Source organism: Pogoniulus pusillus, chromosome 30 (genome assembly GCF_015220805.1).
Source record: "Pogoniulus pusillus isolate bPogPus1 chromosome 30, bPogPus1.pri, whole genome shotgun sequence".
Taxonomy (NCBI): Eukaryota; Metazoa; Chordata; class Aves; order Piciformes; family Lybiidae; genus Pogoniulus; species Pogoniulus pusillus.
Window position 1 is genome coordinate 1675588 of NC_087293.1, and position 26423 is coordinate 1702010.

General features: G+C 54.8%; 1 protein-coding gene across 1 annotated transcript in view; it reads right to left on the reverse strand.

Annotated features, from left to right (window-relative positions):
* Positions 1-6034: 6034 nt before the first annotated feature.
* DGCR2 (DiGeorge syndrome critical region gene 2) overlaps positions 6035-26423 on the reverse strand; it is a 72700-nt gene continuing 52311 nt past the window's right edge. The window contains 7 exon segments of the mRNA XM_064168236.1: positions 6035-9277; positions 10865-10922; positions 10924-11102; positions 12159-12311; positions 18933-19136; positions 21052-21228; positions 25648-25724. Coding sequence (XP_064024306.1) covers positions 9036-9277; positions 10865-10922; positions 10924-11102; positions 12159-12311; positions 18933-19136; positions 21052-21228; positions 25648-25724 — 1090 coding nt within the window. The 3' untranslated portion in view covers positions 6035-9035.

Sequence of the window (26423 nt, forward strand, 5' to 3'; positions counted from 1 at the left end):
CGTGCCGGTGAACGCAGGTGTTCAGCTCCTCAGCAAGGAGGCAGCACAGGCTGGCCCCATGGCACCTGCCCGGGCGGGTCCCGCGGGAGCAGCAGGGTGCCCGCGGAGCTCTGCGCTCGCAGCAGGCAGGTAGGATGGGGGTGAGAAGACAGGAGCGTGGTGTTGGCACAGGCTCCTAAAATATCCCTGCCGGCTTTGGCAGCAGTGGAAAGGAGGCCACGGAGCCCAAGCCTGCAGCCCCTCGCCGCGGCGCTTGGCCCGGCCGGGAGCGCTGCCGAGGCGCTGCCAGCATGCGCGAAGCCGGCGGCAGTGCCAGGGCAGCGGGCAGAGGCCTCCTGCTGCCAGCTTGGCCGGGAACAGGCTCTGGCTCGGCAGAGCCACTTGGCTGCCATGTGCTAGAGGGCACAGCACACCCAGCGAGGCTCGTCCTCCGCGGGGCTCTTCGGGACACCCTCATCCCCCCCGGGCGCAGCCAGCGCCAGGCAGGGGCCGCAGGTTCGGGCGGCAGCGCAGGGCTCCCCCAGGCCGCTCTGGATCTGCTGCTCTGGACCTGCGCCACGGCCGCCACTTGGCCCCCGCCCCAGGGATGAGGTAGTGTGCAGAGGGCTGCGATCATCCTTCCGCAGCGAGCTGGAGCGGGCGGGCAGGTGAGGGGAGGGTCTCGGCAGGGCTGCAGCCTGCAGGAGAGGAGCTGCTCCGGCATGCGGCGGGCACCAGCACCTCCCTCGAAGACAGAAGCCCACCGAGTGGCACAGGCCCCATCACCTGCCTGCGGGTGCTGATTCTTGGCAAGGAGGGCAGGAGCAGAGACAGCTCCCTTGTCCCAAAGGGCCCTGCCAGGGCAAGCAGGGGCACGCCCAGCTAGGGATCCCATGGGGCCGGGAGAGCCCCGTGTGGCTAGAGGGGGACGCAGAGCCCTGGCAAGGCCCTGTCAGGCCCTGCCAGAGGCAGAGGAGAGTGGGCACCAAGCCCATGGAAAGGCAATGACAGCAGTGAGGTGCTGTGCCATACCCTGCCCCTGCCTGTCCCTGGCTGCCCTGCTCCTTGGGGAGCACCACTGGCTGCTGGCACTGGCACCAGGCAGGAGCTACCTGCAGTTTCTATAGGAACCAGATCAAAGCTTCCGAGAGCTGCTGTGTGCTTGCTGGCTCCTGCTGCCACCATGCTGCTGGGGAGCTCACAGTCGAGCCCGAAGATCTGTGTTGTCCTTAGGGAGGGACCCACATCCAGCATCCTGCCCCCGTGGAGCCAGCAGGCAGGTGAGGTGCCCACAGACACAGGCAGTCACAGCACCAAGGGCAAGAGCCATGAGAGGGGGAAAAAAGGCCACTGGAAACCAAAAATAGTTACTTAGGCTGCAGCCATTGATCAGCCGTGGGCACAGTGCCACCCTGCTGGGAACCCCCACCACATGCACCGTCAGCAAGTGCAGCACCAGCACACAGCAGAGCTGCCAAGAAGAGCTGCTGGAGGTAAATCCTGCACTGCCACCAGGAAGCCTGAGCTGGTCGGGACAAGGCTCACAGTGCCCAGGGAGGGGTGCAGTGAAGGGCTGCGGGCATGCAGCGAGGCAAGTGCAGGGAGGAGGTGCAGTCGAAGGCAAAGAAATCCTCCAACTTCCCATGAAGATCTTCAGTCTGCACCAAGCTGCTGCCAGCCAGAGCAGGAGCTGGGAGCCGCGCAGGGAGCGCAGCAGGAGCCCGCTGCTGGCGCTGGCACGAAGCGGACGCTGGGGCGGGCAGATGCGCCCTGGGCACGCTCGGCTGCACAGCCCCTTCGTTCATCCCCAGCTACCACCACCACCGCGGACAGCGGCACCTCCCCGCCGTGTCCTGGCACCCCGCAGGGTCACTGCCAGTGCACCACCAGCGTCGTCCCAGGCGCTGAGCACTGCTGCCCACTGCCCGCCCAGGAAAACGCACATTAAGCCGGTAAGAGTTGACAGCAGAAGGCTGCCCAGCAGTGCCCCTGCCACAGCATCCGAGTGCCAGTGCTGACAGCTGCCCCCTCACAGGTGTGTCCCCACAGTGACCCTGAGGGCTGTGGCTGTGCTCCAGGCGTTCCTGGTTGCTCCCTAACTGCAGCCCTGTCCCTGTCCCCAGGCGGGAGGAGGGGGCGGATGGGCAAGCTGCACCTGCGCAGGGGCTTCCAGCATCCATGGGGTCCCTACCAGGCTAAGCCCTCCCCCCCAGGTGCTTGTGAGATGAGGCTGCTAGAGACCCCTGCGTGCCGCCAAGGAGCAGCAGCAGAGCAGGGGCTGCGTTCCCTCGCCCCCGGCCAGCGCCCTGCGGCGCGGAGCAGAGGTGAAGTTCAGGGAGCTGCGCTGGTTCGGGTCCCGCAGCAGTGCGGATGGCTGCGGTGGCAGCTGCCCTCTGCTGGCACAGCAAAAGGAGAGCAGAGCCTCGGTGGCACCCACGGTGACAATGGCGCTGCAGCCACGAGCAGGGCATGGGGCAGGCCAGCAGTGCTGCAGGGACTTGCTCCTCAGCACACGCTGTGAGCCCAGCAGCTGGCACAGAACCAGGGAGTGTTTCTACAACCTGAGCTCCCAGCCTGGCACACGGGCAGGTGGCACCAGGGCCAGACCATGCAGAAAGGAGCTGTTGCTCTTCCCCTGCACCCAAACCCACCTCTCCTGTGGCAGGCTGGGAGCAGGAGGCCAATCTTTAACTGCTCCCTCCAGATAGTGGCTTTGTCTCTGCACACCTCCAGAAAACCCAACTGCAGCCCTGGCACCACAGGTCACCACGGAACTGGCAGCAGGACACAGGGGCTCTGCAGCCCTACAGCACTGCAGGCACTGTCCAGGAGGCTCAGAGGAGCAGCACAACCTCCCCCTGCCCAGGAGGCTCAGAGGAGCAGCACAACCTCCCCCTGCCCAGGAGGCTCAGAGGAGCAGCACAACCTCCCCCTGGCCCAGGAGGCTCAGAGGAGCAGCACAACCTCCCCCTGGCCCAGGAGGCTCAGAGGAGCAGCACAACCTCCCCTGTCCCAGGAGGCTCAGAGGAGCAGCACAATCTCCCCCTGCCCAGGAGGCTCAGAGGAGCAGCACAACCTCCCCTGGCCCAGGAGGCTCAGAGGAGCAGCACAACCTCCCCCGGCCCAGGAGGCTCAGAGGAGCAGCACAACCTCCCCTGGCCCAGGAGGCTCAGAGGAGCAGCACAACCTCCCCTGGCCCAGGAGGCTGAGAGGAGCAGCACAATCTCCCCCTGCCCAGGAGGCTCAGAGGAGCAACACAACCTCCCCTGGCCCAGGAGGCTCAGAGGAGCAGCACAATCTCCCCTGGCCCAGGAGGCTGAGAGGAGCAGCACAACCTCCCCTGGCCCAGGAGGCTGAGAGGAGCAGCACAACCTCCCCCTGCCCAGGACGCCCCCAGGCTGTGAGCCCCAGGCAGCAGCACCCACGGTGATGCTGAGCACTCCTTGCAGGGCCCGAGGGGACACGAGTGTGTGACTCAGGCTCGGTGCTCAGGGAGTGAGTTGGAGGGGACCTTTCCAGCTCATCTCGTCCAGCCCCTGCAGTGAGCAGTGCTGCTCCATCCCACGTCCCTCCAGCCTGCTGCAGCTTTATGTGCGCAGCGAGGTCACTGCCGGCGTCGTTCCCTGTGCTCCAGGCTCTTGCAGCACCTCCCCGCTCGCCGCGGCCGAGGGGCCGGGGGCAGAGCTGCCTCTCCCACCGCACCTCCCCCCCGGCTCCCAGGATGCTGCAGCCGCCTGCGATGCGGAGCAGCTGGGGCCGGTGGGAGCAGGATCGCTACCTGCTGCCGTAGCCCTCTCAGGCAGAAGCCTCACCCCAAAACACGGCTCTCGGCCATCCCCTTCTCCTGCCAGCCCACCCGAGGCCAGCCCAGGCTCCCTCCCGGCCCCGCAGCACGCAGGAGGTGTAAAACGCAACCAAGGAAAGGGTGCAGGTAGCCAAAACTTTCCTTTGGGAGAGCGATTGAAAGCTTGGAGCTCAAGAGGCCAGGACAGCCTTCAGCCTTCCCCACCAGCCCCCCCAAGCACACGGAGGCAGCCTGCTAACTGCTAACCCTGCCCCCCTCCGACTGCAGGTCAATGCTCTGACTGGTTCGGTTCATTTCTTAGCTCCCTGCCACCTCACAGCAGGAGCTGGGGGTCTGGACCACCCTTTCCCGGCCAACGCAACCACCTACACCTCCTGCCCAGGGACTCGGCTTCTTCCTGCGGGGCTGTGGAGGGCAGCAGGAGCAGGCTGCACTTCACCACCTTAGGTATTAACCCAAAGCTTCCTTAAAACCACACTAAGAGGTAGACTGCAGTGGAATTTGGACACACAGAGGGACTTGGCAGCCTCCCTGCTGGAAGCTCGAACACAGCTATCGATTTATTTTGGTCAGAAACATGATTGAACAGGAGCTTCCTTCACGGCACTGAGGAAGCCAGGGGGGTGCAGGAATCAGCAGACAGGGGAAGTGAGGCCACTCCTCTTACAGAACACAATTTATTTGGCATCTGGATGAAATGTTTCTCACAGCATCTTGAGAGAAGAAAAAAAAAAGGGGGGGGAGGAGATGGAAGGGAAGGGGGAAAACAAACCAACCAACCCAAAAATTAGTGCCACCCCCAAAGGAAGAAGTTAAAGCAAAACCCCAGAGCCCAGTGTCACAGGGACTGAATTATTATTATTATTATTATTAATTATTATAGTATCAAATTTAAATTCTACATCTCACAGAATAGCAAAATCTTTTATACACTGCCACAGTTAAGTCCAGTCACAAACCAACTACACAGAGAAGCCTGCCAGTGCGAGGCTGGCCAAGAGCATTGTGCAGGAGAAGGTACCAAGCAGTGTCTCATCCTCTCTCACAGCCTCCCCAGGCACCCTCCAGCCCGGCGCTGGGGGGCACCGGCTCCAGCCCACTCCACTTTGAAGGTGCACAAGAGTGGAAAATTAAAGCTATGTCGTACCTAGCAGGCAGGAAATGCAGAGCGTGGGGAGGGGAAGCACATCCTTGTCATCAACAGCAGCTCCTGCAAACCAGCAGCTGCTTCGTGTGGAGCTAGGGGATGGCAGCAGCAGTGGTGTGAACTCTGAGACACCTCCTCTACACTCAGCTGGCTCTAATGTGGGGGTCCAGCTCCCAGCCTGCAAGGGGAAGTTAAAAGGAGTTTCTGTGTATTGGCTGGGGGAGGGGGGAAGATGTTTCAGCAACTGAAAAGAGATTGTATGAGGCAACATCACAATGTCACTGCTTTGCCACTGCAAAGCCACGTCTGAAAGATAAAAACACCTTTAAAAACAGCTTCAAATTCATTTAACCTTAGATGGGAAGAGAACAGCAGCTGGCCACAAGGACATTTCCTTCTCAAGTCAGACTTGGGAGGTGCAGGAGCAGGCCACCAGCCCCTGACACTGGAGGCAGAGCAGCTGCTGACTGCGAGGTTAAGCCTTCAGAAGGAGAACAACCACCACGTCCACGTCATTCTCCTTCTAGATCAGCACCCTGCTACGAATGGGTAAAGGAACAGCCTGAGGCTCAGAACTGAACAAGGACAGGACACAGACAAAGCTCTCTGTGCATCTGAATGAGAGGTTGGGTCTCCTGAGCAGAAGATGACAGCCACAGTCCCTCCAGGGTTACAGCATCCTCCAGGGTTACCACACCCTACCGCTCACCTAGTCAATCAGGGGCTGCTGTGAGGCTGTGTGCAGGGACTGCTGCTGACACCGACAGCAGCCAGCATCTAGGGCTGCTCTGGAAGGAAGGGAGACCTCTCTTCCATGTGGCACCACAGGTGTGCTGTAAGGATGGGGATCAGAGGAGAGGCTTTGCCTGAGGCCACAGCAGGAGATGCAGGCCCTGCACAGAACCAAGTGCTGCAGCTCTGCAACAACTGCAGGCAAAGCCAAGCCAAGAGAAGAGCTCTCTCTGCTCAGCATGCTGCTAGGAGTGCTGTGGTAACAATGCCACCACCCCCACTGGGCCCAGAGGGACAGCTGGGATGCAGCAGGAGTTAAGAAAAACATCCACAAGTGAACAGTGGTGGGGAAGAAAAATAAATCAATGCACAAATCTCAATCAATTTACTGGAGGTGAGAATGAAAAGCTCTGCCTCAGGCCAGCATCAACCCTTGGGAATTGGTGCTCAGGACACACTGCTTGGCAGCCACCTCGCCAAGGGCAAGGCAGGTTGGCTGAGGAGTCAGCTGCTGGCAAGCAAGCAGCTCTTCCCCACTTGGTCCAGAAGTCTGAGTAGTTGTGACAGTCTCTGCTGCAAAGGTTCTTACCTCAAGAGAGAGTACTCAGTGTGAAAAAGCTACATTAAAAAAAGGGGGGGGGAAAGAACAACTTTATTGCCAAATTAGGAGCTCACCGAGAGGTAAGGGAGCTGCACTTGGTGAGCTGCTCTGTTCAAGGCAAAGCTTCCCTTGCTTACAGTTAAGAAGAAGGAGGATAGGGGAAAGGAGAGCAACTAACAGCCTCTGGGCCAAGATACAAGTGAGAAAGGCTCAGAAGTAACAGGGGAGAAAAATCCATCACAGCGAGGCTCCTACCGAGAACCTCCGCCTGGAGCAGCTACAGCCAGGAGCCAGCAGCGAGCTGCCAGCTGGAACGGAGCTGACGTCCAGGGGAGCTTCACCACGGAACCCAAAGGGACCCAGGAAAGCACCCAGGGGGTTCCCCCGGCGTCAGGGCAAGTGTGAGGTAAGGTCATCTGTTCACCTCAGCCACAAACCAGCTTCAGAGACTAAAACCAAGCCCAAAGGCCTCTACTTATTGCCCTAGGATGCTACAGATGTTGCACCTGGCTTCAGAAGCTTTCTGCTCTGCACAGCTACCCAACTACTGCTCAGCCCCGGCACAGACTTTGCAACCTACTGCAGTGCAGCCTGAGCAGCCTGCCCTGCCACGGAGTACTAACCCTAGGAGCCTGGTGCACACCCCAGCGCTCAGCTTCACCCGGCTGGACACAGCACAAGGGTTACCGCCTACGGTATGTCTACACCACCCCCACACACATTCACACCTCGGGAACGAAGGAGAGCTCAGCGCACGCAGCGGCCCCTCCGCATGGCTGCGCTCAGCAGCGCACAGGACCTGCCCCCGCTGCGCTGCAGACAGGCTCAGCCACCTGCAGGCACGGCGCTGGCGGCTGCTGCCCATCCACCCCTGACACCAGAGCTTGAGCTTACAGGCGGAGAGGGTTAAGAGATGCCCCAGGGCAGAGAACTGCTCCTCTCATCCCGCCGGAGCCACAGCAGCGGTGGGCCGGCTGCCGGTGGAGAGGCTTCCTAACGGCGCCCCCCTCCCTCTGCTGAGCCAGCAGCACACCCCAGAGCCGCGATTCAGGCTGATTGTTTGCAAGGGTCTGAATGTCAAGACACCAGATCGGAGCTCAGGAACGAAGCCCACGGTCTGTGTGCAAAAAGGAGCTGAACTGTCAAGACCATTCCCCACGTACAGTATAAGCCTACAGGCAAGACACAGAAGAGAAAGTAGCAGCATATTCAACGGGGAAAGAGTCAGCTGCACTGGGAAGCCACCAGAGTGAGTTTGGATTTGTCATACAAGTAGGACTTGACTAGAAAAATAGATCACAAACACCCCCCCGTGCAGTGCCTGCTTCGGGTCCCTCTAGGCTCACACCCTTCATAAGGTAAGAGAAGAACACTCACAGGGGGCATTGGGTACAAACTCCTTAGGATTCATCTCATCTGCTGACTGCTACAGTAAGTGCAGAGGAAGCAGAAACGGGGGGAGGACGTGGGGCAGGAGGGTAAATTGTTTGCACACCAAAATCCAAACTGAAATTCCAAGTCACCTGTAGAGATCCAGATCAGCAGTGCGAGGAGCGAATGCGTCTCTCTGCCACGTGAAAACCACCTGCAGTTCAGCCCGAGGGGGAACCTTCCAATGCCAGCTCGGAGTGAAGCAAACTGCTTTATTGATGTCACCACCTGGGAGCTGGGAGAAACGCTCTGGGGGCACAGGAGGAGTCCCTAGGATCAGAGGGCTTGGATAAGAAGTGTCCAGTTAACCGCCAGGTGTAGTGCTCGTGGATGAGGCTTCACAGGAGTGCTGGAGGAACTGTGGGGAAGTGCAGTGGCGGCAGGGAACACACTCACATGCTAAACATAGCATGCACTAGGAAAAGCCAGAGCCATGCTCTGCTCTCCAGGCCAGCACTGTGGAACTGCTCACTGCAGTGAGGAACACCTCGCTCCTCCTCAGGGGACTGCAGCAAACATAGGCTCCCACAGCCGAGTCACCGAAGCTCCCCAGCTCTTCCCTCAAGCGTGGCCTAACAAAGGAGGCTCCTACTGAAGGGACACAAACATTACAGAGATTTCCTTATGGGCCAGAAGTTTACCCAACAAGAAGAGATTGTGCAGCTACCAACAAGAAGTAACTGCAAATCCTCCTGCTCCATCAGCCCCTTGTCTCCCGCTGCGTAGCTCCTTCGGCTTCCAGTCCCCGCAGCGTCCCCGCAGAGCGCGGCCAATGGCAAGGTGCTGGGCGAGCCCTGCCTGCTGGCATGGCTTTTAGCTCCTCAGTGTTCCCACTCTGCAGCACAGGCCCCCAGCCCTCCCCCCAGCCGTGCAGTTCCATCTTCTCTGCCTTTTCCAAGTGTAGCACTGAAGCAAGAGAGACAGCAGTGGACTGACTGGGGAGTGCCCCCCAGGCTCCTTCTCCAGCCGCGGCCAGCCCGATCCAAGCAGCTTTTTCTCTGACGCAGATTTTGTTTCCTCTCAGGTTAAGAAAAAAAAATACCCAACCCATTAAAAATAAAACTACCCATACTTTTCACCTCCTCAGAAGTCAAAGGAACTCTCTGCCCTCTTCTCCACAGCCCACGGGAGAAGAGAGCAGTTATCCAAGTCCGTATTTACAGGACGAACCCATTAGTGAACGAGTAAGGACAGCTGAAACCGTGAGGCACGACGCTAACCTAGGACCAAAAAGGAAAGGACAAAGTGGAGATTCCACCTGAAGTTCCAGCCAAGGGTTAGTGTTTGTCTGTGCAAACAGCTGCTAAAACTTTCTGAGCAGTGAGGGCTTGGTCACTCCTTTAGACGATGGTATTGAGAGAGCAGTGGCTGTGGCGGCTGCCCGAGAGAGTTTCTGCCGGCGCGGTCTCGTTCAGCGGCGTGTCGGGAGGGACAAGAAAGGTGCTGCTGTCAACAGAGTCTTCCAGCTCCACTGGGGAAGGACCAACTGAGGGAGGAAGTGAACCCTCTGTCAGCTGTGGGGACACGTCACAGTTTCCTAGTGATGGAGGACTGCTTTGCACAGCCTGAGAGAGGACTCCGTCTACAGAGGACAAGACCCAAGCAGAACCACACAGTCAGAACCACAGAAGAGGCCTTCGAGGTCATCCAAGTCCAACCTCCAACCCAGCAGCACCAAACCCTGGCACTCAGCACCAGCTCCACAGGCTGCTTAAACCCTCTCCCAGCATGGGGACTGCAGCACTGCCCTGGACAGCCTGTTCCAAGGTTTGAGAACTCTTCCAGGGCAGAAATAGTTCCTGAGCTTCAGCTTGGAACCATTTCCTCTGCTCCACCCAGGGGCAGAGGCGCCAGAACACGAAGCAGAGTATCCCACATTCCTCAACAGATTTACTCTCTGTATTTCTGGAAGGCCTGAGTTTTTCTTTTTCCTTTTGCATTAATGCAGAGATGAGACCACAAAAGAGGAAAATGATGTAGCAAAAATAAACCTCTGCTCTCTAAATCAGATCCTTGCACTAATCAGGCTCCCTTCTCTTGTGAGAGCTGCTGCTATCGACCCCCCAAATGGGAACAGTTTCTACAGTGTGTGAACATCACAGCTGCAAAGCTGAACAGCACTGGGTGAATCATTAGAAAGTGGTATTTTTGGTCACATTTTGGGGGGTGTGGGTGGGGAGAGAAGATGCTGGGTGTGTTTTACTCAAAAGGCAAATCAAATCTCTGTGCTTGACATTCTTTCTGCTTTTTAATACCAACCTGCATAGATCTATCTGTGACAGACCACGAAAGGTGGCAGCGTGGTGGGAATGAGGTAACCAGGCAAGCCAGCCAAGAGCCAAACTGCCTGGGGCATGCACTTAGAATTTAGGGGATGCAAAGACCCTTTGAGATAACCCAAGCTTAATGGCACATTTCAACACAGGCCTCTTGCATCACAGAAACAACAATTTCATGATACCATCTCCTGTTTTCCCATCACAGTCACTGGAACACGACTGAAGGTTAAAAAAATAGTAAATACATCTACACCCCAGCCAAAATGAAAGGGAGGGGGCAGAGGGTGGGAGGGAAGGAGGGGGCAGAGGGAGAGAGCAGAGAGCAGGAGGGGGCAGAGAGCAGGAGGGAGGGAGCAGAGGGCAGGAGGGAGCAGAAGGAGGGAGGGAGCAGAGGGAGAGAGGAAGCAGAGGGAGGGAGCAGAGGGAGGGAGGGAGCAGAGGGAGGGAGGGAGCAGAGGGAGGGAGGGAGCAGAGGGAGGGAGGGAGCGGAGGGAGGGAGCGGAGGGAGGGAGCGGAGGGAGGGAGCGGAGGGAGGGAGGGAGCAGAGAGCAGGAGGGAAAGAGGGAGGGAGAGAGCAGAGAGTGGGAGAGAAGGAGGGAGAGAGGTAGGGAGGGGGAGGCAGGGAGCAGAAAGCAGGAGGGAGGGAGGGAGAGAGGTAGGGAGGGGGAGGCAGGGAGCAGAAAGCGGGAGGGAGGGAGGGAGAGAGCAGAGAGTGGGAGGGGGGGAGCAGAGAGTGGGAGGGAGGGAGCAGAGAGTGGGAGGGAGGGAGCAGAGAGTGGGAGGGAGGGAGCAGAGAGTGGGAGGGAGGGAGCAGAGTGGGAGAGAAGGAGGGAGAGAGGGGGGGAGCAGAGAGCAGGATGCAGGGAGGGAAGAAGCAGAGAGCAGCTTACCTGGTGTGGAGCAGAGGATGCTGTCAGGGTTGACAGAAGCCTCGTAGGGAGGGGGGGGGGTCGTCCGGGTGCTGAATGTCTGGGTACTTGTAGGCGGTGTAGGGCGGGGGGGGGTCATGGAAGTGGAAGGCTCCACCCTCCCCATCGTCGGAGAGATGCAGCGGGGTAAGGCCAGTGCCAAAGCCGTCGGGGCCGTAGTCGAAGGCAGGCATCCTGCGGCCCAGGTTGAAGTGGTGCACTGGTTGCAGGGAGGAGAGGAGCGGCTCAGTGAGCCCATCCCGCGCTTGCTTTGGCAGCTTGTGGCAGGTCTCAACACCTTTCCTCCCTTCTCACACCCAAGGCACTCACATCTCCTGAAGACCTCAAGAAGTCTACGTCACCTATAGCAGTCAGCTCCCTGCAGTCACACAATGACACCCAGGCCCACCTGTTCCCTGCCTCTTTGTCCTGCAGCACTTCTAAATCTGAGCCTGACCTCCTGGAGCTAAGGAGAGCATTCACACATCAAAGGTATTTTTCCATTACTGGCTAAAAAAGCTCCAGTTTGAAGAACCTGTCAAGACACACACACAGAGGCACAGGGGAGCAAGACCAGGACACTTCTCACCCTCGTGTAGGCCAATCTGGCAACAACACACACGAGGCACAGGCTAAGTGCTGACGTGAGGGGACCACAAAAAGGATCAGAGGCTGGAGCACCTCTCCTACACAGACAGGCTGGGAGAGCTGGGGCTGCTCAGCCTGCAGAAGAGAAGGCTCCAGGGAGACCTTGCAGCTGCAGCTCAATATGTGAAAGGGAGCTGCAGGCAGGCTGAGGAGGCACTGCCCAGAAGGGCCTGTGGGGATAGGCCGAGGGCAATGGTTTGGAAGAGGAGCATTTAGGTTGGACATCAGGAGGAAGCTCTCCACAAGGAGAGTGGTGAAATACTGGCACAGGCTGCCCAGGGATGTGCTCGAGGCCCTGTCTCTGGAGTTCAAGTTCAGCCTTGCTGTGCCCCTGTGCAGCCTGCTCTGGCTGGAGGTGTCCCTTCTGAGTGCAGGGGGTTGGGACAAGATGCCCTTGGAGGGTCCCTTCCAACCCAATGCAATCTGTGACTCTGGAGGGTTTCTCTTTCAATGTGGAGTAGTTCAGAGAACCAGAACCTGTCCAAATCCTGACCAGTTCAACCAGGCACCACAAAGCTGCACCTGGGTACAGGAAGCACAGCCTCAGATCTGTGCTCCTCCTGCTCTCTGTGTCCCGAAGCACAGACACTGCCCAGATCAGGTCCCCTCACAGACGCAGGCTACTCACGGTTGGCTCCGATCAAAGACTCTATGCGCTCCCTGCGCCGCTGCCGCAGCCTGTGCACCATGAAGAGCAGGAGGGAGAGGATGAGGAAGGAGGAAATGCAGCTCACAATCAGTCGCATTCCACCAGCCATGGAGTCAAACAAGCTGTTGCCATCTGTTGCAGAACACAGAGAAGAGCAGCCAGTTAGCTGCGCTGCAGAGTGGGGATGCACTGCTTTAACGCCGCTCCAGACGCCACGGCGCAAGAAAATCAGGGCTCCTCAGGTGATCTGTCAGGTATCTACTGCAAGGTCATCCAAAGGTTTCCAAAAATACCCCAGCAAAAAAGAAAGGACAAAATAGTGAAGGTTTAGAGCTCTGCAAAGGAGCGGGGGAAAAGGAGAGGTTAATGGCACTCTGCACATCCCTTCGCTCCCTGGCACAGCTGCTGATGTGGTACTGCACAGGCCTGCAAGCTGTGGCAAAGGTTTGAGAAATCTCCACACATCACTTCTCAAGACTTTTGGACACCTTCATTTTTACATTTCCAACTGCCAGAATCTCTAACCATGGTCATCAGCACCAAAATGTGAGCTCAGTTCCCTACGGCATTGGTTAGCACCATTAGGGGACAGGGACTAAAAATACCTTCCAAAGGTGAACTGAAATGTTAATCACTTTACTGTCTTACCTGCAGAGATTAAGGTGAAGGGGAATTAGAGCACTGCTTAGAATGACGTGGAAAGCAAGTGGCAGAACATGAAACAGAGCCAGGAGCTCAGGGCTCTCAGAGCTCCTTTCCATTACTAACCACATCCAGGCTTGGAAAGCTGCTGGAGCAAGCTAGAGCTGCCCTACCAGTGCCAGGCACGAGTGGTGCTCACTTCCTCTGGTTCAGCTAACCATGCTTGGTTGTACTTAAGGAGCATGAACAGAAAGAAAAATGACCTAAACCTGTCTTGCTGGCACCAATTCCCCATCACAGAGCTCCGAAGAGGAAATCCACCCAGCTCAGGGGTGGCCAGGAAAGAGATGAAGCAGCTGCACGGCCTGGCAGGACACAAGCATCACCAGGCAGGAATGACCTTTGGAGGTCTCTTCCAACCCAAACCATTCCATGATTCTGGGAAAGCCTCACCCCAGCCACTGCACTTCTCAGAGACAGATCCCAGCCATCTCTTTTTGCTGCTGGGGCACAGGGGCCAGCAGCTCTCTCAATACCTTTCCTACCAGCAGAGGACACAGCCTCAGGCTGCGCCAGGGGAGATTTGGGCTGGAGGTGAGGAGAAAGTTCTTCCCTGAGAGAGTCATTGGGCACTGGAATGGGCTGCCCGGGGAGGTGGTGGAGTCGCTGTCCCTGGGGCTGTTCAAGGCAGGATTGGACGTGGCACTTGGTGCCATGGTCTGGCCTTGAGCTCTGTGCTAAAGGGTTGGACTTGATGATCTGTGAGGTCTCTTCCAACCCTGATGATACTATGATACTACTATGATGATACTAAAGTTCCACCCAAGCTTCCCTACAAAAATCATCTGCAAGCCTCACAAAACCTGTGAAGTGCTGACTGGCAACAGAAAACTCCACCATCACTAAAGCACAGGGCTACCAGCCTGGTATTTGTTAGGTAACACTCTCCCAGGCAACTGGTGACAGGACAAGAGGGCATGGCCTGAAGCTGCACCAGGGGAGGTTTAGGTTGGACATTAGGAAGCACTTCCACATGGAAAGGTGATGAGGCACTGGAATGGACTGCCCAGGGAGGTGGTGGAGTCACCATCTCTGGAAGTCTTTAAGAGAAGATTGGATGTGGCACTTGGTGGCATGGTTTGGCTGATGTGGTGGTGCTAGATTATAGGCTGGCCTTGATGATCTCAGAGGTCTTTTCCAGCCTCAGTGGTTCTTGGCAACAAGAAATATATTTACAGTGCAGAGGGCACACAGCTCAGACCCAGCAGGCTCTCACATCTGGCTGTGTGGCATAAAAGCCTCTGTGCCAGCTCTTACTGTCAGAGCTTAAAGCAGTGCACACCTACCACCCAGCACACCCTGCTGAGCACCACAGACCTGCCCTCGCTCCTCCTCCACGTTCTGGCAATGCTAACTTGAAGAACATCAGAAATCAGTGCTAAGCAGTGCCCTAAGCAAAGTGACTGCAGTAAAATACACACATGGGCAAGCTCGAGGCAATCCTGTAGGCAGAAAGCCTGACTTAGAACCACAGAATGGTTTAGGCTGGAAGGGACCTCAAAGCTCAGCCAGTTCCAATCCCCTGCCATAGGCAGGGACACCTCCCACTGGAACAGGTCGCTCAAGGACTCATCCAACCTGGCCTTGAACACCTCCAGGGAGGGAGCAGCCACAACCTCCCTGGGCAGCCTGTTCCACACACAACAGCTACAACTGCAACTCTCAGACCTTCTGGGGCATCTTGGGCCTCTCAGCCTGTGAGGGCTCCTAATGTTCAACCTGCTTGGCTGGATGATAGAACTGTGGGAGGGTACGGGTTGGAAGAGACCTTTACAGATCATCCAGTCCAAACCCCTGCAAGCAGGATCACTTAGGGCAGGCCACACAGGAACATGTCCAGGTGGGTTTTGAAGATCTCCAGAGAAGGAGACTCCACAATCTCTCTGAGCAGCCTGTTCCAGGGCTCCAGCACCCTCACAGTAAAGAATTTTCTACCCATCTTGAGGCAGAATTTCCTGTGACGAAGTTTAGGTCCACTGGCTCTCATCCCACCACTGGGTATCACTGCATGAACTACTGTCAAGTGAAGTCATAGAATCACAGGATGTTAGGGGCTGGAAGGGACCCAAGGAGCTCATCCAGTCCAACCCCCCTGCCAGATCAGGACAATGCTACCTAACACAGAGCACAGAGGAACACATCCAGACAGGCCTTGAAAGGCTCCAGAGAAGGAGACTCCACAACCTCTCTGGGAAGCCTGTGCCAGGCTCTGGGACCCTTCCAGTAAAGAAATTCCCCCTGGTGTTGAGGCTGAACCTCTTTTGCTGCAACTTACACCCATTGCTCCTTGTCCTATCCCAGGGAGCAGTGAGCAGAGCCTGTCCCCCCAACTCCTGGCAGCCCTCAGATACTTATAAACATTTATCCAATCCCCTCTCAGTCTTCTCTTCTCCAGACTGAGCAGCCCCAGGTACCTCAGCCTCTCCTCATCAGCCATGCCCTCCTGTCCCCTCATCATCCTCCTAGCCCTCTGCTGGGCCCTCTCCAGCAGATCCCTGTCCCTTTCCAACTGGGGAGCCCAAAACTGAACACAGGACTCAAGATAAGGTCTCACCAGGACAGAGTAGAGGGGGAGGAGAACCTCCCTTGATCTGCTGGACACACTCATTCTAATGCACCCCAGGATCCTCTTGGCCTCCTTGGCCACAAGGGCACATTGCTGTGCCATGGGGAACTAAATGAACAAACAAGAGGAGGAAGACCCAGCTTGGCCAGAGCAAAATAAGTCATCAGAGACTTGCAACCCACAGGAACAGAGACTACTTCAGCAAGGCTGTTTTCACAGTGTCACAGTATCACAGTTTCACCAAGGCTGGAAGAGACCTCACAGACCATCAAGTCCAACCCTTTAGCACAGAGCTCAAGGCCAGACCATGGCACCAAGTGCCACGTCCAATCCTGCCTTGAACAGCTCCAGGGACGGCGACTCCACCACCTCCCCGGGCAGCCCATTCCAGTGTCCAATGACTCTCTCAGGGAAGAACTTTCTCCTCACCTCCAGCCTAAATCTCCCCTGGCACAGCCTGAGGCTGTGTCCTCTTGTTCTGGTGCTGGCCACCTGAGAGAAGAGAGCAACCTCCTCCTGGCCACAACCACCCCTCAGGTAGTTGCAGACAGCAATAAGGTCTCCCCTGAGCCTCCTCTTCTCCAGGCTAACCAATCCCAGCTCCCTCAGCCTCTCCTCGTAGGGCTGTGCTCAAGGCCTCTCCCCAGCCTCGTTGCCCTTCTCTGGACACACTGAAGCATCTCAATGTCCCTCCTAAACTGGGGGGCCCAGAACTGAACACAGCACTCAAGGTGAGGTCTAACCAGTGCAGAGTACAGGGGCAGAATGACCTCCCTGCTCCTGCTGACCACACCATTCCTGATGCAGGCCAGGATGCCACTGGCTCTCTTGGCCACCTGGGCACACTGCTGGCTCATGTTCAGGTGGGTATCAATCAGCACCCCCAGATCCCTCTCTGTCTGGCTGCTCTCAGCCACTCCGACCCCAGCCTGTATCTCTGCATGGGGTTGCTGTGGCCAAAGTGCAGCACCCTGCACTTGGAGCTATTGAACATCATCCCCTTGGACTCTGCCCATCTGTGCAGGCGTTTTACACTCAGTGCAGTAGTGACAGCCTGCAGCTGCACCAGTTTAGACACCAGAGAAGCTCCTGTGCCCATCAGCTCTCTCAGAGTGTTTTCTTTCTGTTCCTTGTCACAGGTCAGAGCTGTGGGTCTGGCCAAACAGGAGCCACGCAGCAGTCATTTCCTGCCACCTCCGTGGAATGGCTCTAGACAGACTGCCTCAGCTTCAGTATTAGCACATGAAAGATCTTCCTCTGCTATTCATCTTCAGCTCAATGTGGAGAAGCATATTTCAAGGCAGTATAGCTGTGATTGCTCAGCTTACTCCTACCCCCCCCAAGTCCTCGAGTAATATTCGTTATGCACTTGTAATCACTGCTCACCCACTCACGCTGCAGGAGCTGATTACCTGCCAGCCCAACAGGAGGATTTATCTCCCCCTGGTCTCTCCTTGGGTGATTAATTTACTCCCTGTTGATTAGCAAACTGTTTTCTTTCTCTTTTGCCACGGAGCTATGTGTAAGAACTGGACAAAGATAAATGCATGCTGATGGAAGCAAGCAGGGCATTAATTCTGTCATCTGGAACGGCCATTTAGAAACACCCAGCAGGGACACTGAGATGCTTCCCTTCAAACAGCCCAGCATTTACCACTAGCTGAAGTAACTTCATTAGGAAGGGAGTTTGTCAACTGCCTGATGAGTCTTCTCTCAGAGATGAAGTGACTAAAAAAAAACAGACCACTTCAGGCAAGAGTCTAATGAAAGTCTTCTTTAGCATCAGGACAGAAAGAGGAACTTAAGGATCAGAAAGGCTGTGGCAAAAGACACTCTTCAAATCAGTATTCATGAAATAGCAAATCCAGCAATAAGCAAGGATTAAAGAACACGACATGAGGTTATCCCAGGCCATCTTATCCTGTCTGCTGGATGATGCTTTGCTGACACTCCTCCTGAAGATAAAAAAAGGGAAGCCAAAGTCTTAGGAGTGGGAGGAAGATTCCTGCTTCTGCCCTGCTCCTTCGCTGACCAACACATCTGTTAAGCTTAACCCTCAGAACAGGAATGACAGCAGGGAGAAGCCTTCTGCAGACAAATTGAGACTGCAAATGAGACAAATGAGACTGAAAATTTGCAGGCCAACAAGCACTCCTCCTCCCCTTTTTGGTCACAGGCTGAAGCAGCAGCTTCTGACGGGAAGAGCTGTCCACAGGAGCTCACAGCAGTAGCTTCGCAGTGGACTCAGCTAAGATTAGGTTCTTTTAAAATAGCAGGAAATCAGAGTACCACAGAATGGCTCTGTTTGGAAGGGATGTCCTGAAGTGATCTAGACCAGCCCCTGCTCAGGGAGCATCAGCTACATCAGGTTGCCCAGGACAGAGTCCAATCAGCTGAGTTTCCCCACAGATGAAGGCTCCCCAAGTGACCTGCTCCAGTACTTGACTCCTCACAGGGAATTCCAAGCCAGATACATTTCTTTTCACAGGCCTCTTTGCAGGAGAATCCTCTCAGACCTACATCTCCAAATGGTGACTGATAAGTGTCACAATCAACCCAAGACTGTACTGATCCAAAACAAGAAGCTGCTCTGAGATGCCAAATCCACCAAGCAGCCTTGCTGGGTGGATTTGGCATCCCAGTCCAGTCTAGTCTTCATCTAGGTCTAGAAACTCTGCTCTCTCTGTGGTCCTTGCATGCAAACTTCCCACCACTGAAATGCTCATGTCCAGGAGAGGAGGCTTACTCAGTGCTCAAGGAAAAAGCCATTTCTTCTCACAACTAAACCTGATGAAGGAACCACGAAAGACTACTGAAAATCCACAGCAGTGCCAACCTCCCCAGAAACCAGGCTGCTGTACAAGCAGCAGTAAGGACTGGAAAATCACAGCGTGCCTCAGGTTGGGAGGAACCTCAGAGATCATCTACTCCAATCTCCCTCCCACTGGCAGGGACACCTCTCAGCCAGACTCAGCTGCTCAAGGCCTCATCCAACCTGGCCTTCAACACCTCCAGGCAGGAGGCAGCCACAACCTTCCTGGGCTGTTCCAGAGTCCCATTACCTTCACACTGAGGAACTTCTTCCCAAGCTCCAGTCTAACCCAGCTCTCCCTCAGCTCTAACCATTCCCCCTTGTCCTATCTCCAGACACCCTTAGGAAAAGTTCCTCTGCAGCCTCCTCTCTTCTGGTATTTGAAGGCAGCTCCAACGTTGCCCCAGTCTTCTCTTCCCCAGGCTGAACACCCTCAGCCTATCCCCACAGCAGAGCTGCTCCAGCCCTTGGACCCTCTTTGTGGCCCCCTCTGGACCCACTCCAACAGTTCCACAAAGTTTCATTTCAGATCTTTCCTCGCTGGGGAGGCTTGACCCCAGCAGCGTGGAGGCACCAAAAAGGATTCAGTATTTCCAACAGCTATACCCAAAGCCAACCAAGTGAGGCACTGGACTCATTTTTCTGGCCCAGACTGCAGCAGCCAAACTCTCACCTGGGTCCAAGCAGGTGAACTTGCAGCACTCCTTCGGGTCTTTGCGGTACTGTTGGCAGCCCTGGGGCCGCTCGCACAAGGCAGCCACACACATTTCGGGCTCACCGTTGTGACAGGTGCAGCTCAAACAGGGATCATTCCCTTTTGGGGTGAAGTAGTAGCCTTCATCCACGATGTTGTCTTTGATATCAACACAAGTCTGGCCTGGAAGAGAAACAGACATCAATACCCCAGCAGGCAGGAGCCCACTTTGTTCTGCTGCGCTAAGTGATTTGAAACCGGTGACCTGCTTATGTTTACAAGTCACACCTTCACTTGAAAGCAACTCTGACAAGGGATCTCCAAGGAGTGGTGAAGATAATGGATAGTCTGGAGGCAGGCAAGGATGATTTACTGCTCAGAATTGACCAAGTGAGTTTGAAGTACTTAATGGAATTGACACCTTTTGGGAAAGCAATTCGGCTGAGAAGGTTAAGCTTCACTGTCAGTGCCTGCTGCAGCTCCCTCCCTCTCTCCTGAAGCTTAGGAAAAGCTGGGTCTTCTCTAGAGCAAACCTGAAGGCCACTCTCAGCAAGTCAGGCCTGAAAAAGGAAGCCCAACAGCAGCCATTCCACTGCCCTGCCTGCATCTCGCCCCCTGCCCAGCGACAAAGTTGAGCTGCCCTCTGCCTCCTGTCTTTTCCTCCCACTGCCCTGAAGGCAGGCACCAAACCCAGAGAGGAACCACAGGCAGCACTGGGACCTGCTGGCTGCAGCAGCTGCTCAGGGAGGGTGGCCTGTCTCCTCCACCCTAGGCACAAGTCCACAGGGAAATGCAGACTGGAAGAGACCTGTGCAGGTCTCCAGCTCAACTCTTGCTGAAAGCAAGGTCAGCTACGGCGTCCCAGCAGGCTGCTCAGGGGGCTACCTACTCTGGTCATAAGAGCCTCCAGGGATAGAGGCTGTACAGCCTCCCTGGGAGGTTGCTGCACTCCTGACTGCCTTCAGGATTAAACAGTTTTCCCTGGCAGTTTTCCTGTCTCAACTCCACGTCCTTTGAGTCCTGCCATGCACCACTGCAAAGAGCTTGCCTCAGTCTCCTTAACCCCTTTGCAAGCACTGAGAGGCTGCTGCCAGCGTCCCTGGAAGCCTTCCCTTCTCCAGGCTGAAGGAATCCCATTCCCACTGCCTCACCACAGGGGACAGGCACTTGGCCCACATCACCTTACTGCCCCCACTGTACTTGTCTCCATTTGCCAAGGTCTTCTCAAGGTTTTTCTGGCACCCCAACACCTGAGCTTGGAGACAGGACTCTTTCACTCAACTTACACATCCGATACCACCACCCTCTGGCTTCACACCTTGGCAAAGCTGTCTCCTCCTGTACAACATCATCCTGGAAAGATGATCACAAAGGCATCTTCTGGCTAAATATGCCCTTCAGCACCAGATTCCACCTCAAGGTAGACAAAGCAATGTGATGTCTTCTCAGTTTTGAGTATTTCAGGTGCAAAACCAGGCAAGGAAGGGCTGCATTTCCTTCCCTTGCTAGGCTGTAAAGCTTTCCCCCCTGCTTTGAAGGAAGAGCAGCTAGAAAAGCTTTGAAGGCTGCAGCAAAAGTTCAACAGCTTTCCTCTGTCTGCATCAGGTTTCTTAAAGACCATCTAAAAATACTGCCAACACCTGTTGGCAAAAAGCCTCTTGGAGCAGAGAGGTGCAAGATGCAGGATGAAAGCTCTTTTTTTCCCCACTTCAAGTAAGTAGCTCCACTTTGCCTTTTCCCCCCTCCTAGTTCTAACTGGCTGGGAAAAAATCAGTAGAACCTGAGTGATTCTGAGGTGTCAGTTTAGGGACTTCATGTGAAAGTAAGAGTGATATTTACTAACAAGGCTCTTTTTAAACCTCTTTTTTCAAGTGTATTTTGGGGCTGATAGAGCTGCTCAGCAAGAGCATTTCAGTGGTGGGTGATAATCATACATGGAGATGCTTCTCCCTAGTTAAAGCAAGCAGAAGTTGAACTTCCCCTCCCTTTTTCCTTCCCCTGCAGAAGGCAGAAAGGAGGATTAACCAAATTTCCCCAGGTTTTTAGTGTTGCTATTTAAACACAGAGCACAATTACCACCAAACTGAAGCCAACTTACTCCTTTTGCAGAGGAATGAAGACTTCTCATAGCAGTTTTCAGCATACCAGCTGTGTAAACCGTGGTGCCGCAGGGTAGGGAAATGGAAACACTGAAGCTGAGCACAAAGAACGTTTTCATTCTCAGACATAGCCGTACCAAAGATGGGGTCGGGGGGTAAAAATACTTCTGCAGAGCCTAGAACGAGATGCATTGGCATAAAGAGCCTGTGGGGCACGCAGAGCTTCAGAGAGGCTCTGCCACGTCACTCGCTGCACGCACACCAACCCCGCCACAGCGCTGCTGGCTTCGGCTTCAGCTTCCACTAGCGGCGCTCCTCTGGGGGAAGGCACAGCCAGGGGGAAGGGGTGACTCAGAGAGAAGTGGCTGCTGCTTTCCAAGGACTGCCTGATTTCATCACTCTGCAGCAGCAGAGTCATGTTCTGCTCTCTCTACAACTGCTGCCTCTCAGAGTCCCACGGGGTTTGCCTGCCTGTGGCTCTGCTGCCCTCTGAACACCACTAATGTGGTCACACTCAGGGCTGCTGGAAGGAGAGGGCACCTGTTGAGGGTAGCTGGCACTCCAAGCACCTCTCAGAGCTTCCAAAGCTGTGCCCACCTGTCCTGTGCAGCACCTAGAGCTGCCACCCCACCTCCTGAGCCAGAGTGCAGAGCAGTGCTGTGCTGACAAGGCTGCAAGGCTACTCCTGCTGCTGCAGTGCTGGGGTGGAACCTTTGCTCCCCCAGCTCAGGTTACTGTTCAGAGGCCATGGTGATGGCTTCCAAACACTGCAAGAGCTGGTGAAGGCATTTTACAGCTTCTGAAGTGTTTAGAATCATAGAACCATACAATTGTCAGGGCTGGAAAGGACCACAAGGATCATCCAGTACCAACCCCCCTGCCATAGGCAGGGACATCTCACACCAGATCTGTGCCACATCCAGCCTGGCCTTAAAACCATCCAAAGATGAGGCTTCCACCACCTCCTCGGGCAACCTGTTCCAGTCTCTCACCACCCTCATGCTGAAGAACTTCTTCCTAACATCCAATCTAAATCTGCCCTCCTCTAGCTTGGATCCATTCCCCCCAGTCCTATCACTCCCTGACACCCTAGAAAGTCCTTCAGTAGCTTTCTCATGGCCCCCTTCAGATACTGGAAGGCCATAAGAAGGTCTCCTGGGAGCCTTCTCTCCAGACTGCACAACCCCAACTCTCTCAGCCTGTCCCCAGAGCAGAGCAGCTCCAGTCCTCTGACCACCCTCGTGGTCCTTCTCTAGACACCTTCCAGCACCTCCAGATCTTTCTTGTAACAGGGGCTCCAGAAGTGGACAAAGTGCTCCAGGTGGGGTCTCAGCAGAGCAGTGCAGTGTTAGTGCACTGCTAATTCCACTGATTCACACAGCTGCTGGCATCAGTAGGAGACCAGGACACATCAGCTGTGATAAGTGACCTGCTTGGATGTCTTCAGAAGCCTGCTTTCTGAACCTCTGTGCTTAAACACCTGGCTTTAAGAGCTCTTGCAGCTAACATATTACAGAGCCTTCTCACACAGCCCCTCCAAACCCTGGCAGGCTTCATTTTGTTCCTTTTTCAAACACAGCCAGGTTCTGCTACCACCTCCCCAGTAACAGACTACAGTTGCCAGGCTGCAGCACCCTAAATCAGCTTTCAAACAGATACCAGGAACTGAAGGGCAGAAGGCTCTCAGGAGACCTAACAGCAGCCTCCCAGTACCTGAAGGAGACTGCAAGAAGGCTGCAGAGGGACTGTTTGCAAAGGTCTGCAGTAACAGCACAAGGAGCAGTTGTCTGAAAGGAGACAAGAGGAGATTTAGACTGGATGTGAAGAACAAGTTCCACACCAGAAGGGTGCTGGAACACTGCAACAGGCTGTCCAGGGGCCCCATCCTGGAGATAGTCCAGGTCAGGCTCACCAAGGCTCTCAGCAACCTGCAGTGGTGGAAGATGTCCCTGCTGCCCTGCTGCCTGCAGTGGGGTTGGGCTGGAGGACAGTTGAGTTTAATGTTTGTACCATTGCTAGCTGTTTCTTGAGTGTTCCAGTTTCTGGTATTCCTTTCCAAAATGCTTTCATGACTGTTGGGAAGAACTTAATTATTAAAAATTACTGGGCAGGTGGTGAGAGCTCTGAATGTGAAAATTAATAAACAATATTAATTTTGAAAAAAATACCATCTGGCATCCATGGATATCCTCCATTACATGGATCAACTCAGTATGAGGCCACTGGATTCTTGAGAGACAGTAATCATGAGCCTTTGGCAGTGCTGATCTGCTGGAAGGTAGGAGAGCCCTGCAGAGGGACCTGGACAGGCTGGATGGGTGGGCAGAGGCCAATGGGATGAGATTTGACAGGGCCAGGTGCAGGGTTCTGCACTTTGGCCACGGCAACCCCAGGCAGCACTGCAGGCTGGGGACAGAGTGGCTGAGAGCAGCCAGGCAGAGAGGGAGCTGGGGGTACTGTAGCAGTGTGCCCAGGTGGCCAAGAGGGCCAATGGCATCCTGGCCTGTATCAGGAACAGTGTGGCCAGTAGGATGAGGGAGGTTATTCTTCCCCTGTACTCAGCACTGGTCAGACCACACCTTGAGTGCTGTGTCCAGTTCTGGGCTCCTCAATTCAGGAGAGATGTTGAGGTGCTGGAAGGTGTCCAGAGAAGGGCAACAGGGCTGGAGAAGGGCCTGGAGCACAAGCCCTGTGGGGAGAGGCTGAGAGAGTTGGGGTTGTTTGGCCTGGAGAAGAGGCTCAGGGGTGACCTCATTGCTGTCTACAACTACCTGAAGGGAGGCTGCAGCCAGGTGGGGTTGGGCTCTTCTCTCAGGCAACTACCAATAGAACAGGGGGACACAGCCTCAAGTTGTACTGAGGGAAGTCTAGGCTGGATGTTAGGAGGAAGTCGTTGCCAGAGAGTGATTGGCATTGGAATGGGCTGCCCAGGGAGGTGGTGGAGGCACCGTGCCTGGAGGTGTTCAGGAAGAGCCTGCATGAGGCACTTAGTGCCATGGTCTGGTTGACTGGCTAGGGCTGGGTGCTACGTTGGACTGGATGAGCTTGAAGGTCTCTTCCAACCTGGTTGATTCTATGATTCCATGTCTCTGCTGCCTGCAGTGGGGTTGGACTGGAGGACTTCTGGAGGGCCCTTCCAACCTAAATCACTCTATGAGCCTAGGAACTCAGAACCTGCCTCACACTGCAAGGCGATGAAGCCTCAGTTTGTCCAGAGGCCACTGAAGGCTGCTGTGTACTGCTCTGTGCTTCACTCCATGTAGCCATCCCTTTAGCAAACAGAAACCCCAAAGGAACACAGTGTTGGGAAGGCTTCCATTTATATAAAGCACCAAATGCAGTAAAATCAGGCTGCCAACAGGCAGAAGGACTTTGGTGCCTCCCCGTTCGCAAACACTGGCAGCAGATGGCACTGCAGTCAACTTCCACAGAGCAATGGAAGGTCCTTTGAAACTGGGTTTTATCTGGGCCTTCAGGGGAAACCTACCCATCAACGGTTCTGTCCAGACCAGAAATCCCTCCGTGACAAGGAGCTGGCAGTCTCCCTCCTCTCTGCCTTTCCCCTGCTGTCCAAAGACATCTCTGGGCTCTTTAAGGAGCTAAGAAAATGTTCCTGTCTCCACAAGAGGAGCAATTCCCTCTGAATATTCATTCAGCCAACTCCTTTCACTTGAATGACAAAAGAAATCAATATTTTTGTGCACGGCAGCACAGTAACTAAGCACAGTCATTAGAAAGCTCTGCAGGGCTCTGCTGCTTCTCATATGTCAAAGGAATTGCTTCTCCAGCCCCAAATCCCTGCTCATAATTATGTATCCATAGCCAATGGGCAGTTTTCCTGCCAGAAAACTGTTTGTGAGCAGAAAACACTTCAGATTAGTTGTTTCAAATGCTGCACTGGACTTCAGAGTGCTCCAATGCTTGCAGTTCTTCTTCAGGTGAAATTGTTCACTACCTAAACCAGTACAGCACTTAGACATTCAATTCTACACTGGAAAGTAAGAGCTCTGTGGGCTGCTACACTCTTCCACCTAGATACTAGAAAGCAAAGCAGAGCACACAGCAACACAGCCAGGTGGGCTTGGAAAGGCTCCAGAGTAGGCTCCATAACCTCTCTGGGCAGCCTGCTCCAGGCTCCAGCACCCTCACAGGGACAAAGTTTTCCCTCCTGTTCCCCTGGCACCTCCTCTGCTCCAGCTGGCACACAGTGCCCCTTGTGCTGCCCTTGGCCACCCCTGAGCAGAGCCTGGCTGCGTCCTCCTGCACATCTCTAGCACAGCACTGAGGGCAACCCTCAGGCTGCTCTGTTCCCAGCCTCACAGGAGATGTTCACTGCAGAAGTCTGGGGGCTCTGGGCTGGATTCTTTGAAGCAGTTCTCTCAGGGCCCAGAACTGGACACAGTATTGCAGATGTGAGGTGATCCTGCTCTGGCAGGGGACTGGACTGGCTGATCTCTCAAGGTCCCTTGCCACTCCTATCCTGTGATTCTCTATCCCACCACTATCACTGACAGAAGTCACACTGTGCTGGCAATCACATTCACACTCCAAGACACTTCCCATGGCCCACCTGAGTGCCAACTTCAGAAGCCTACCTTTGTAAGCCACTTCCCAGTGACCTTCCAGAGAGTGGTTCCGATTGGTGATCACATACTGATATCCAACCCAGAACCTACACAGAGAAACCCACTTAGATTCTAGAGATGCAAACCAATAAGGTGACAACAGATTCAAAGGCATTTCACAGAACCTTCCCAAGGCTTTCAACTCGATTTCAACCCATTCTGGGTATGTTTTCCTTAACATTTCAGGTTCAAACACTGGCATCACAGAAAGAGAGACTTCAGCTGAGGAAGAGAGGGAAACACCTGATGGTTCTGTGTGTTTAAAAGTGGTAAGTGACTGCTCTGAGCCTGTTACAGCAGCACTTCTCAACCCCAAACCCCACACAAAAGCATCCAGAAGTCTAATAGTTCATAAACACACACAACTTAGGTCAGACTGGTCTGGATCAATCCATCTAACTCTCCAGACCATTACTGAACCACTCCTGGCAGCTCATGAGACTGACAAAAAAACATCCATGAGCAAAAAAAAAAACAAACAAGAGAAGAAAGGTATTTGTTGTGAACTAAAAGAATGAGCTGTCTGAAGCCACCACAACACAGTTCATGCAGCTCAGAATGGCTTTTTTAACTTCATTCTTATCTCAAAGCTTGAGTCTTTGTCAGAGCCATTGAGACTTGACAGGAACAAAAGTTCTGTTGCAAAAGTCAAGGAGTTCTTTGCTGCAGTAATTCATTATGAAATCCTTCCCTGCTGCAGTTCAAGGATGCTAGCATGGTGCTTGAAGATAAAAAGACTCTGAATT